Source organism: Tympanuchus pallidicinctus, unplaced genomic scaffold (genome assembly GCF_026119805.1).
Source record: "Tympanuchus pallidicinctus isolate F22 unplaced genomic scaffold, pur_lepc_1.0 scaffold17, whole genome shotgun sequence".
Classification (NCBI taxonomy): Eukaryota; Metazoa; Chordata; class Aves; order Galliformes; family Phasianidae; genus Tympanuchus; species Tympanuchus pallidicinctus.
In genome coordinates this window covers 3,187,686-3,201,636 of record NW_026294690.1, presented here as the reverse complement: position 1 = coordinate 3,201,636, position 13,951 = coordinate 3,187,686, and the positions used below count along the sequence as shown (strand labels likewise).

The 13,951-nt window shown below is 39.2% G+C and overlaps 1 protein-coding gene across 2 annotated transcripts in view; it reads left to right on the top strand.

The window, feature by feature from the left end:
- Positions 1 to 13,951, top strand: part of CENPP (centromere protein P) — a 116,941-nt gene continuing 102,990 nt past the window's right edge. The window contains exons 1-6 of one of the 2 annotated variants that reach the window (XM_052679248.1): positions 1 to 139; positions 1,699 to 1,853; positions 2,547 to 2,704; positions 3,070 to 3,158; positions 6,082 to 6,170; positions 12,138 to 12,234. In XM_052679248.1, the coding sequence (XP_052535208.1) occupies positions 1,717 to 1,853; positions 2,547 to 2,704; positions 3,070 to 3,158; positions 6,082 to 6,170; positions 12,138 to 12,234 (570 nt within the window). In that variant the 5' untranslated portion in view covers positions 1 to 139; positions 1,699 to 1,716. Of the gene's footprint in view, positions 140 to 1,227; positions 1,521 to 1,698; positions 1,854 to 2,546; positions 2,705 to 3,069; positions 3,159 to 6,081; positions 6,171 to 12,137; positions 12,235 to 13,951 lie in introns of those variants that run through there. The other variant, XM_052679249.1, reaches the window with a different exon arrangement.

Genomic DNA, 13,951 nt, shown 5'->3' with positions numbered 1-13,951 from the left:
GCAGCGGCGGTGGCTGTGAGGGGCGGCTGAGCTCCCGGCGGCAACGCCTGCAGGCGCCGCTCCGTGCTGCCAGCCCGCTGAACGCGTTCCTGCCGCGTGAGCTGACGGTGCTGCTGATGTAAGCAGCTGACGACTTCAGGTAAAACTTTCTCCCGTCGCAACTGTTTTGTTCTTTTTGTTTCCAGAGATTCTGCTGGTTACAGCCGTAGCGATCCTCAGTGCATTCTAGTTTTTCAACGAGCAGACGAAACCCCAACCTTAAGACGTGCTAAAACGCACTTTTTAACTTCCTTTCGCTTCTGTTTCTCGTCCCAGCACAGAGCAGGTTCGTTTTCCTGGTAAATTAATGTATCAGGGTTGAGTTGCACAGCCCTTTGCATGGGCTGTGTCTAAGCCTGGCATTCTAGTCCCAGTATTTAAATTAAAAAGCTTATTTACTTTTTGATTTAGTCGTGTAAAGTGACTGTTCCTTGTGCCTGTCCACTGCTTGTTGCTCGTTAATGCTTCTGTGTTTGCTAAGAGCAGCTGTGCTCCATCCCTCAGCGCTCCTGGAGCACTGCTCAGATGCTGCCGCTGACTGCTGGTTTCCGAGGTGAAATCACAGTTCAAGATTCTCAAAGAAATCTTGCTACGCTGCTTCCCTCTTTTTGCTTTGGTATCCGTCGGTTACCGTAGCAATCGGAAGGATCAGTGCAATAGAGTGGTGATGCAGGAGGTGTAATGACAAAGGGACCAACGCAACGGAAAGGTGTTAGAAAGAAGTGCTCGCCTGTCTCTGAAAATCTGGGCTCTCAAGGAAAGGATCCCCAACCAGACATCCTTCCCCAGTGGCAGTCAGCCCTTCAGTGAGCTCTAAGAGAGGCACAGCCAGGCTCCAACCCTTCCTGTCTCACGGCTGAATTCCCTTCACCTGTGCTTCCAAGGCTGACCGGGTCCTTTCCCCAGGTGCTCCATCAGTGGTTCAGGCTGTGCCTCAACAGTTCCCATACAGTTATGCAGTGATTTATGTCTTGCAAGGGATCTAAGATTTACATTTAGGCTCTATGGATTCTGTTGTCAAGGAATTAATGCAACAAAGCCATTTTTTTTTCCCCTAAGTTTTTACATACTTTGGAGAGTATTCTTTATTGTTGTTCATTTTTACTTTATTATTTCAAGACAGTGGTTTGTTCTTTGTCAGATTCTTGCTGGTACAATTGTTGCATGGAAGAAGCTGCTGCTTCTCCCATGTTTTATCTACTTGTAGACCAGTAACCTTATAATGGGGTTTCATAGGAGTTTAAATAGGAATTATGTTGATGCTAAAGTACTGTTGTATGAAGATTGGAGTTCTGCTTGTCCTGGAGCCATGTTCTGATTTCAGGCTGATGGCAGAATTCCTGCTGAATTTAGTTGCTGAGTATCAAGGCTCACATATTAGTTTAATCTTCCATAGCAAACAATGTTGCTTAATTCTACAAATTGATTACAGCAGTGTAAATCATTGTATCTGTCAGAGCTTCTCGGGAGATTTTAAAATGGTAAATATTCTTTGATTTTCAAAAGACATAAGATACAATTAGATTGTTTCACGTTATGGCAGAAATGTTGGCTAATGCCATATTTGTATTTTAAAATTAATTATTTGGGTAAATTTAATTGTGAAATTGATCCATTTTGGGGGAAGGTGAGACCTTATACGTACATTTGTTTTCCCAGTATCTTGCAGTGTGAGAAATGGATCGCAGCGTTTATCAAGCTTATGAAGATGAAATTCAGCTACTGGAAGAAGAAATTAAGCTGTTGTCTGAAAAATATGAAGATATCCAACAGGAATCCACCTTTTTTTCTGATGAAGAAGTACAGATGTCAGTGTACGTCTTCTGCTTGTATTGGATTATTGACATTTATCAAAATTCTTTCACTTATGCCTTTGTCTGTGTGTTACAGCACTGAGACTTGTACTTACTTTTGCAGCGCTGTTGTGATACAGATCTTGTTTAGGATATGGATCAGTTGTGATAGAAGATTACAAATAATAAGTAGTTAATTTCTTTTTAGTGGCATCTGTTTGTTTTGTTTAGGTTTTTTTGTCTGAAAAAGGCAATAATGTCAGTTCATGTGTGGGCCGTGCAAAGTTATGCACACAGATGTTACTTAAAAAAAAAAAAAGCTGGGTTCTTGTATAGGCAGTCACCCCTGTAGAAGTGGAGCTTTTCATTTTTCAATTGATATTCCATACTGAAAGTATATTCTCTAGGTAAGCTATGTCAGGTTGCTAAAGGCATCACAGTTCACTTTTATTGTATGTTCCTCCAAGTGCTTTTATATAAAAACTTAAAATAAAGGCTCTGTCTGCCTGGCAGTGAACACAAACAGGTTAGAAATTTAACTGAAATTAGATTTCTGACAGCTGATCTTGGATTGAAAGCTCTCAAACAAATCACAAATGCCTTTAATTTAACGATACTGTTGTACTGATTTAACAAAACATTTTCTCATCTCTTGAGTCTTTTGTTTGTTTATTTATTATACATTTTTTCTCATTCCCATTTTTTTACTTCCAGAAAATTATTCCAAGGGGAATTTCTGGGAGAACTTAAGGGATATACGTCTCCATGGGACCTGAAGGCTGAACTTGAAAGTCTAGAGAGAGATCTCTCCTTTTTGGTGAAGTTCACTGGTATTCAGATCACAAGTCATTCTAAGAAAACATTAGAAAAAAGTAAGCATTTTTGTGGCTGTTACTGGTGCTGTGCTGAACACGTTTCAGTTGATTACATTTGCAGATGCATGTTGTAATTCCACTTCAAATGTTAACAGAAAGAAAATGCTACTGTATTGCAGAATAACTGCCTTTATTGAGAAAACAGTTTCTGAGCAAGTACTGTATTTTTCATGTGGAAAAGCAAAAGTTTCCTATGAAGTTAACAGTTCTTAACATGTTTCACTTAATTTCATGATTTCTATGATGAACAGAATTGTTTGGTACTTTAAACATGATTAGTGGAAGAAATACAGTAATGGTTGAGTAAGTTATAAGTATTTTGCTAACTTTCTTTTTTTATTATTTTTATATTTTAACAACAGCTGCAAATAGAACAGTTCAGAAGCACAGATTATCAGGAAATTGCCAGTCCTTGCCTTTTTGTTTGGAATTCCAGCTTCTTGAAGTGCAGGTAACAGTTAATGTTAATATTAAAAACAAATAAATAAACAAGCAAAACTTCAAATGAGCGAAAGTTAATGCTTAAACTTTTAACTGGTGTTTTATCATTATGGCTGCTTCCTTGATGTAAGCCTCTCTATGACAGATGGACCCAGCTTTTGAGTTCCACGTGCATCCAAGCAAAATACTTCTAAAGTTCAAGTTCTACATCCAGTCATGAAATTCTTACCACATTCTCCTATAATCTGGTATCTTGAAATGGAGAATGGAAAGTTCCAAGCCCCACATGAGGGTACAGAGGAAAAGCTAAAATGTTAAAAGCAAGAAGAGCTTCTTTTTTACTTTGGTTATACTCTTACTCACTTCATTGGTGTGAACTGCCTTTTCATCATGCAGTGGGCAAGAGTTCGCAATAACTTTTTTTGGCATTGGGAAGTTTTCTTCTCAGGAAAACTTGATTTTCAGCTCAACTTTGGAGGTGGCAATGAGAAGCCACTGTGACTTTAGGAAATGAGTATTTAGTTACTCGTCTGCAGTTCCATGATGCGGAATTTCGAGAGCTGAGTTGAATGAAGTTATTTTCCAGCATGGCTTAGAACTTCGACTCCTTGTAGTACTGCTGTAGCATTGATGTGTAGAACTGCGTTTAGCTTTAGGCATGGAAATAACCTGCATCAATCGTGGGTCTTGATTATGTTTCTCACTCGCGTGGTCCTTGGGAATGATAAATTCTTTGTGTTCTGTGGTATTTGACGTTGGAGCGCGGATGATACATCTGACAGTTGAGTGTATTCGTGGGGTTCCAATACATTGTACCACTAGGTGGCAGTAGCCGCCTGTTTACCACCTAAAACCAGTGCTGACAGAGTTACACTTTGTAGATATGTGGAACGCAGAAAACTGAGTGTGTTTGTATTAACAAACCAAACCTTCAGATAATAAAAATATAGCCTTTTAATAAGATTGGGTCATGCAAAGCATTAAAATACACAATACCTGTAGGTTACTGCTTAAAACACAATACGTTACGTGTAAAAGTAGCTTCACTTAATCATATTTGTATCACCAACATTTTGTGCTTTTTCATGTCTTTGATTTGTGGCTGTGTTCAGCAAAGTTGTAAATTAGTCAAGCAGACACAATTGGAGAGCGCTTTTTTTTTTGGCCACAGTACGTATGTCTAGGCTTTTGTTTATGGTGTTACCTACACAGGTCAGGAGTACATGTGTGGTTTGTTTTTGTGTCTAGGGCTGCTGCCAAAAAAATTTGGGCTTCTTGTCATTTGCTGTAGCCTAGGATTTTGTAACTGTGCCACTATTGCTGTGCTTTCCATCACATTACAGCATCACAATCATGCACATAAAAAGCTGTTTTCCAAAATACAATTGTATGAAGACAAAGCAGATAGATGTGAGTTCACTCTGGCTAGCTTTCCATAGCTGAAGTTGGCTGTGCTGATGCTGTACTGTTTGCTCTCTGCTTGACACATTCTGCATCTTGGCTGATCCTTTAGTTTTGATACACCATCAGACTAGGAGAGAACATACTGAAAAGCTGATTAGTGTTTTGCTGGCTTGGAGTGCAAGTGGAGAAACTCCTGTTTGCTTACTCTTGTGCATAGCAGGTGCTTACCAAGGTCAAAATGTGGACAAATAAGGCAGTTTAATGTAAAAGCATTTGTTTATTACTTTCCTTCTTCGAAAGTTCTACTTTTTTGTTGAAAAGTACTACTATTTACTACTTTCCTTCCTTTCCTACTAACTAGATGTTAGTAGCAGACGTGTGCAATTAGCTTGAAAATCTGCCTAAACAGATTTAAAACCATTGAGAAAGCAATCATTTAAAAAATTGCTTTCTTCTCGAGAGTTTTCATTTAAATTCTTTTATGTGACCCTGGGATGACATTGATGGCATCTTAGCAGATGTTCTTAGCCTGCTTCCTGGAAAAGCAGGTTTTTTTAGACAGCAGTATATTAGCTTATAACTGCTTACAACTGCTCCTCCATGCATGCGTTGAACCTTTTGCTCTCAATTTAAAATGTTTTTTCCTGATGTTACTTTCCCAACCCATTACACTTTGTAGCCTCTTGGTTTGCCTTTTCTATCTTTGCTGATGGCAGTAGAAGGATTGCTGTGGGATGTTTGCATTTGATTCCACTTTTTCCCAATAGTTTCCTCTGTTGCTGTTTCCCTGTAGTGACTGAGAATAAAGATAAGTACAAAGTCTCCATAATAAAGTGAAACGTTTGCTATGGTCTTCAAGGTATTATTTTTCATTCACTGTTATCTGATGTATTCCTCTGGTGTGCTCAAGAATTTATAGAAAAAAAGATTTCAATTCTTCCATGGTTTCATTTCTACTGAATGATTTTCTTTTCTTGATGTTTTCTTAGTTTGTGAGGTATTTGAAGTTGGGAACGTTTTATGATGTTTCCCTCAGTGTTGTGTTATTGTAAAATGAGACAAGAGTTTGAGACAAAACAATAGGTTGTAAAATGGAAGGAATGCAAGCAGAAGAAGGACTTCTGAATTTTAGGATTTTAGCATTAGGATGTTTTCCAAAAGAGAGATTAAGCTTGAGATTTCTGGTTTATGTGATGGAGGAGTTGTGTTGAAAAATGAGAAGAATCTGCAGTTTAAGTGACACAGAAGGGAGTAGATGAAGTTCTTGTGAAGAAATCTTCTTTTACAGATGTCTGTTCTCTGCACAGAGCAGCTCAGATGTTACTCCAAAATCTTTGTTGCCTGGATGATGCTGATGTGTTGAAATGCAAAAAAAAATTTCGTGAAGTGAGACATAACTTAAAAATACAGTTTTGTAGGCTTTGTCTGTAGCAGTATTTGTGTAGATTTTGGTATATCTTATGTATGTGTCCCTATATTTCTTTCTAGAGAAACTTCTAAAGTATTGCATTGTTGTTTCTCTGATCTAGAACAACAAGAATGTGTCTGCTGCTGTTACTGACCTCCGCATCCTAATGGAATCGGGGCCATATTCAGAATTAAGCAAGTTTGTGTCCAGGTAATGCAGAGTTTTTTTGTTTAAGAAAAGTTGTTGCATGAGACAACTTGTTGCACAAGTATTCATAGTAAATACGAGTTTTTGTGAGCAGCATGGGTTAGGGCAATGCTATCAGTAAAGCAAACAGTTCTGCTGTCTCTTCAGCTTCCATTTGCACGTATCATCTGTTCTTCTCATGTGTGTACATTAATTAAGCTGGAAATGATGCCAGTGTACTCAACTGGTTGAAAGACAAATTAATGGTAATGTATAAATATAGTTCTTATACATTACATTTATTACTCATTTGAGGCAGGAAATACATTGTCAGAGTGGAGTTCATATTGGCAGTGTGTGTTTATAGACAGCAGTGCATCATTAGACTGGCTTAATCTGATGATGTGATGTTCCCTTAAGGTTTGTTTTCTCAGTCCCCCTTCTAGGTTCTTACCAATTCCCAATCCCTTCTTTTCATGCCTAGTTTCAGACTTCATTTTCCCTAATAGCTCTTCTATTCTTCAGTGTCCAGTTACACTGAGAATTTTGATTCCTATGTCTTCCCTTCCTCTCCCTCCAGTTCTTGTCCACCTGAATCTGGTATTGTTCTTCTCAGTCTCCCTGTCACTTTTCTCATTTTTCCTTCACTCCCATGGCCCAGCCTTGCCAAGTGCCTTTTCTCAGGTGGCCTGAATTTTTCCTCTCAGCCATCCTAACTTCTTTTGGTTCCATTTTTCATAATGCATGATCTTTAATAGCACTGGAGTTAGAAACTTGGCAGTCAGTTCTAATTCCCAAGCCCATCCTGCTTTGGAAGAAAACAAGAATAATAAAGCACTTGAGCAACATGTTTTTAAAAGGAGAACTCAAGTTTATTTTCAACAAGGTACTGTTGGAATCCAATAGTTGTTTAAGGAAGAAGTACACCTTTTAAAATATGCTGTAACAGTGAAACATCTGTACAGGTAAAATCACAGTGCTTCTACTTTTGAGTTTTGCTCAAGTCCCCTTGCACAAGTTATAACCCAGGTTAAACTTTATTATAGCACTGAGGACTACAATATCCAAGGAAAATCCTCCTCCCCGTCTCTTCTTTTTATTACTTAACTAATCTAACAGGTGAGGGCAGAGAAATGATTGCATGGACTACTTAGGAGGAGTTTATAGGCAGTTGGAAAACTGCTGATATGTTTTAGTAATTAATAGAATTGAACAGTAATAGTGAAGGATTTGTGCAAGGTCTGCATTACGTCAAACACTGCATGGACTTGCTATCTTGGAAGTGAGGTGAAGCATAAATTATTCCTGCAGCTGTAAGAGTAATTCCTTGGTTTTATATCCCAGTGCAAGAAGTCTTGTGTACTGAACACTTAAATAGTGCTGCAACTTTAGAACTTCTTAGATGCTTTTGTGCTTTGTTGATGTTATACTGTAAAAGGAGACGGTGCTTGGGCAAAGGGCGTGTGATTCTAACCTGGTGCATAGTTAACACTGGGCTTGAAAATGCTGTTTGCTGTTTTTGGATAGCTTCTCTCTTACGTGATGTTGGCTTTGGAGATTGATGTTTTCTGTTTGTAACTAACTTTTTTTTTTTTTTAGTGACAGTTTGTATTGCTTAGTTTGTTCCAAAAAGAGGCTTAAGCTTTAACTTCTTACCACCTTGTTGTCTGTAGGTTGCTCCTATTTCCATAGAGTCTACAATAGATATAGAGAGCACAACAACACTATTTGATAGAGCAAATTCCTAGCTGCAGAACACAGTTTTTCAGTACAATCTCCACCATTAGCTCTGCACTGCCTTCAGCACTACTGAACAAGAGCCTGCATGCCACGGTTGTCAAAATCTGTGCAGCAGAAGTGACCCACTGTCACCACTGCTGGAAAGCAGAACCCACTGGGCTCACATCTTCTGTTTGCTCTCCATAAATGTCCAGAAAGCACTGATAAATGACAATGGATGCAGTTTTTTTCTGCACAGTAGAGCTCAATGGCACACATTTGTTCCATATGCACTTCCATGACAGATCCCGTTTTCTGCCCCTCGGCTGCCGTCTCTCGTATGGCAACAACGTGTCACAGAATGATGGAGGGAAAGTCTGAGCTCTGCTGCCCTCCTGCCAGCACAATCACATAGGAGGCATTATTTTCAGAGCAGTCCTCATTCTGGAAGTGTTCTCAGCGTGTTGAGATTTGTGGGAACTGACTTCAGCATTAAGAATTAAGCTAATTCTGGCTAATTGGGGATTTACCTATTCTAAACCCAATATTGTTCTTTTTTTTTTTTTTTTGTGATGCTATCGATGCTATCAGAACGTTCATTGAAACACAGCTCACATGTAGCTTTTTTGGCTCTGTTTCATCCAAAGAACTTCAATGTCAATCTATTTTCTTGGTGTGTGTTTTTTTCAACTGCCATTCAGCAGTGTTGTTCAGGGATGAAGCTGGGTGGTACGAGGATGGCACACTGACCTCTTTCACTCAACAGAAGGCAGTCAGTGGAGAGGTCCCTGTTGCCCATGAGCTTTGAACTCCGAAGCAAGAATTAGAAGTCCTTACTTTCTTTCAACACTGTAATTTCCTTTTGGTACCTTAACCACTTTGTGTGCCTCTTAAAATCTTTGATGCAACTGTTTCTCTGATCTTGTTACGAATATCTGTATTTCTCTACTTGATGATCTGGTCTTAAGAACTTTCAGCTACCATGTTGCCTAAAATAACAAATAATGTCATGTAGAAACAATGTCACAAGGCTTGCAACGTGCTTTTAAGCTGCATTAAATTGGTTACTCATGGAAGTGATCACTTTTAAAAACAAACTTCAAGTATGTAAATTGTTACAAACGTTTGTATTCCTCCCTTCCAGGTAGGTGGGCTTAAAATGTGTATTGCTGTCTGTGTAGAATCACATTTGCTGGATAGTGAGATTTGGGCAGTTGTTGCAGTCTTGAATTTTACTATACTGTGTGCAGACTTTGTGTAAATGATTGAGTTGTGGTTAAAAATAAAAATCCCATCCAGGACACAGAGATAGTTATTGTAAATGTGTGTGTCTACTTTCTTCCAGGGATTCAATTTAGCCTGTGCTGCCAGCATGGTTTTTTGTTTTTTTTTTGTCTTGGCCTGGTTTTGCTGGCAGTTGTGACTACTTGGGTAATTTCCTTTAATGATGTTGTTCTTTCCAGGCTAGGATAAAACTTGTTTGGCTTTTCTTTTACATTTTCGGAATCTGAATGAATGTCCCATTTTTTTTATTTTTTTTTCCAGTTTGTGTAATGCATTGCAGTTCCTATACATTAAGTAAAGCTGGACCTCAGGCAAAGTTCTCCCTTGAACTGCTGAAGTGAGTCAGTAATAAGCTTGCAGCCATTCTGCTGAAGGAATCAAGTTTGGCTCTCATCTGTTCTGAACATCCAAAAAATAGCTTATCTCTAACAGGAAAGGCATTAATGTTTTTGAAGTATTAGAAGTCTGGATTTCTGCGAGGTCTTTGCTATGTTTCTACATTACATCCTTTTCTCTGTATTAGGAAGAGAGGTGAGCTATTTGGTGGATGAGGAGTCAGCTGGATGGCTGTGGCTGGAGTTGCTGCAGTGGCTCTGTCCAGGTGGATGCTGGTGATGAGTAGTATCCTCCAGGGTCAGCATGGAGACTGCTGCTCTTCTATGCCCTTATCAACAACCACGGGGTCAAGTGTACTCTCAGCAAGTCTGCAGGTGATGCTGAGTTGAGTGGTGCAACTGATACAGCAGAAGGAACAGATGCCATCCAGAAGGACCTGAATGAGCTTGGGAAGTAGGCTCACAAGAACCTTATGAGGTTCAACAAGGGCAAGGTGTTGCACTTGGGTTGGGGCAGTCCCTGAACTGGGAGAAGAACTTGAGGTTTCTAGGGATGTGAGCCAGTAGTGTGCAGCCCAGAGTGCCAGCATTAACCAGGGCTGCATCAAGAGAGGAATGGCAACAGGGCGAGGGAGGGGAGCGTCCCACTCTGCTCTGCCCTTGTGGGGCACCATCTGGGGTACTGTGCTCAGTCTTGGGCACATCACAAGAGAGACATGGAGCCCAGAGGAGACCACAAAACTGCTCAGAGGGCTGGAGCATCTGTCTCACAAAGACAGGCTGAGGGAGCTGGACTTCTTCAGCCTGAAGAAAAGACCCCAGGGAGACCTCACTGCAGCCTCCCAGTATTTGAAGGGAGCTCATAAACAGGGGGCAAAGTGGCTTTTTAAGTGGTCTGACAGTGACAAGAGAAGCAGTTTAAACTGGACCAAACATCTCCTTCCTCTTCCTTTTCCCATACCAGCTCTCCATCTATTTGCTCTAGTCTGTCTTTTGTATTATGTTCTGTGAAGTGGATGAATTGTATTTCTTCTTCTGATTAAAGCATATGTATATATATAAATATATATATATATATATATATATATATAGTTTCTCAGATCTAATGGCTGCTTTTGTTGTGTTGCACACAGTAAAGAGGGTGAATAAAGTCTGTTTATGTTCCTAGTTAGATGATCTCTCTAGTTCTCTGATGGCACCCACCTTAAGTGTTCACATCTCTCAATGCAATTGGTTCTGTTTATTTCAAGGCTAACTTTTGCATGTTACTGATTTCCCTTGCCTGCCTTCATGGACCATTTCAGAGGGAATGTAATGGTGTCTTACTAAAAATGTTGCCATTCAAACTAACATAGTTCTGCTGGATGACACAGCAGTTCAGTGTATAACAAAGGTAACTTCAGTGCCGGTCCTTGAAGTAGAAAAGCTGCTTCTGTTTGTTAACTGCGGTCAGCAGAAATGGAAAAAGCTCACAGTGAGTGTGGAATCGTTGGACTTGGGTATTTACAGTTGACATTATTCAGTAACTCTGAAAACAGCCAAGCCAAATGATAGGAATTTTTCCTTTATTGTCTCATATTTTGTCTTTTGTATTGAAAACTCCTCGGGCTTGCCTTGTGTGACTACTGCTGTGACTGCTGCTGACCCCTCCCTTTTCAGTGGTGTTATAGGTGGAAATTAATATTTCCTGTAGCATATTGCTGTTGAAATATTTCCTTGCCAAAATAGCATTTACATTTCAGTCTTGTGATGTAAACTGTAAGCACAACAGAGTCCTTTCTGGTTCTATGCAAGCTGAGGGAAGGTGTCTTTGTAGAACACTAGAGAATTATGTAATGCAAGTGTAGGATTGTTCAAATGAATGAAACTGCATTTTATCCAGATGTAGATGAGCTGCTAAATCACGTGAGTCTAAAGCTGTGGAGATACTGAGGAGAGACCTGCAAGGATCAGCTCAGCTCCATCCTGGGATATTTATTAGCTTCTGCACAGGGTGGCCTGGCACTAATATCCCCACAGCCCATTTCTCAGTTGTGGATTCATTTGCATCACCTTTTTCCCCTCCAGCCTTACTGTACTGATTACTGAGAACATCACCATTTTTCTTAAAGAAAGATGGATGAAGGTGTAACTGTATTTAAAAGGTTACGGTTTTTTAGATCACATTTGCCAGGCATTGTCTAATGAGAAGACTTTCTTGCTTTCTGTGGTTTCAAGGTTACTCTTGAAAAGATTGGATGGCACACAGGCAGAGATGGAGAATAAATTTCGCTCCAAGGTTGGGCTGGGTGGGACAGAAGTCAGAGGATTATTCAGTGCCTCAAAATGTAATTTGCTTCGTTTTACCAGTTTTGCAGATCACTGTTTTACTGTGTGGCACTTGGAAATTTATTCAAGACAAAGAATATTAATGAACAAGCCTAAAGTCAAATTAAAACTTAACAGGAGAACTGCTTTGCCGATTTATCACCTTTTACAAATAGGCCTAATTCTGTTGCTGCTGCTTACCTTTTGGAGAAGCTTGAAATGCTTGGCTCTTTTTTTTTCCTTCAACAAAATACTGCACTTTTACATTAAAGAAGCTGATTTTAGGCTATAGAATTGATACTACTTGTGCTGTTTGGGATAAACAGTGTATTTTTTTTTTTTGCAGCACTGAAGAACATGGAAATCTTCTGATGTTTTTCAGGAGCTTTTCATCTTATGCCGAGTGGTGCAAACATCGTAGGTGCACCTTCTTACATTTCAAGGTACTGTCTGTCAAACCTCTCTATGTGAATACTCTGATTCTTAAGTGGTTGATTAAAAGAGAGCAATGCAGGTGAACTTTGTGTTCTTCAGACTGGTCTGGCAATCTTGATTTTGTGCATTTAGGAGAAGAGGATATTGGCTCAAGATGTTTGTGTTCGAGAGGCAATGACCTGGCTTGGTATTCATGTTGTTTTTACCCTGCTATTGTTGGGTTTCCTATACATGGAGGAAAAGAAGTATATCAGTGCCTTTTCTGTGGAGGAGCAAGGCAGCTGTTTATTACTATTAAATTTCATTTTGAAGATCAGCAACAACAGGGGGAAAAGAAAAAAAAGGCAAAAGGAAAATAAAATTAACGCTTGTGGTCTTTGGCATTGAAGCGTCAGCTCTAAAGGACTGCATCTGTCTCTCTTGAAAGTGAGACAGCATGTGTTTGGGCTACAGCACTTCCAGCTCTGAAATGTTTGACTTGAACAGGAGATAAACCATTCCTCCCTCTGAACTGGAAAATAGTGTTCAAATTTTGTTTTAAGTTACCATTATTTGGCATGTTTATTTTGTCTTTGGACTGGTTTTAAGATAAGAAACTCTCTCACAACATAAAAAAAAACAAATACTGCAGTCTTGCAAACGCTGAGCATTTTATATGATGAATGGTTGATATTATGTAAGGGTAATTAGCTGCTGAATTGTTCTTTAGCTCAATTTTATTTAGCTCAAGCGTTTAGTGTAATTAATCTCAGCATAATCATTGCTTTTCAACTGTATTATGAAGTGTGAACTGCTTGCATTCCTACTTCTTTTTGTTTTGACTCTTTTAGGCTCTTCTAGCACTGTGCTAGGCGAGTATTTTTCTTCCATCTGGTTGCTTCATTCTGATAATGGTTTAAAAAATGTTTCCCAACTTTACCAATCCTTCAATTAGCCTCATGGTAGCAGTCACTGTTGTTCCAGGCAGAGCAGTTTAGTGAACGGTTGAAATTATTTTTCATTTTAAAAAATGGAAAGACATGAGACAGGAGATAGGAAATGTGGAGGTGGTTTTGAAGCTGGCCTGTGTATCTTAAGGGAACAGTTTTAGAAGTTAGTTGAGCTGAGTGTAAACCAGCAGTGATGTTGTCAGGGCTTCACGGCTTTTCTTTGGTATTCTGCATCATCATACTGATGGAAACCATGAATTCATGACAGATATTGCATACACAATGCTGATATTTCATGCATCTACATGATGGTGTTTTCATTGAAGTCAGTGCATGCTACAGGTTTATGTCAATAGAGCATCATTTTAAAGTTACTTCTTTTGGCAAAGGTACTGTTGAGAAAAATATCAGCATGGGAGAATATTTATGCAATCCCATTATAGGCTCATGAAGAGATTTTTTTTTTTTTTAGGCCTTCCTATTTCTGCCAGCATTCTTAATTCTTTTATCAAGAAAAGATGACTTTCTGGGATCAGAAAATTCAGAAATGGATGCATGATTAAATCCAACCTTAGTAGCCCTTGTAACTTTGTATCCTGTGTCAAGTGCTGTGGAAGTGGCTAAGAGCAGCTTTCAACATTTGGATCATAGAAGTGAATAGTTGTAATGAGCATGTGTGTACTTAAAGTAATAATGGCCATTTCAGACAGATGATAACTGCGTATTTCAAACAAAGCTGCTGATTAGAAATGGCAGTTTTGTAGTGAATTTTTGCACTTAACAAAATTAATCATCC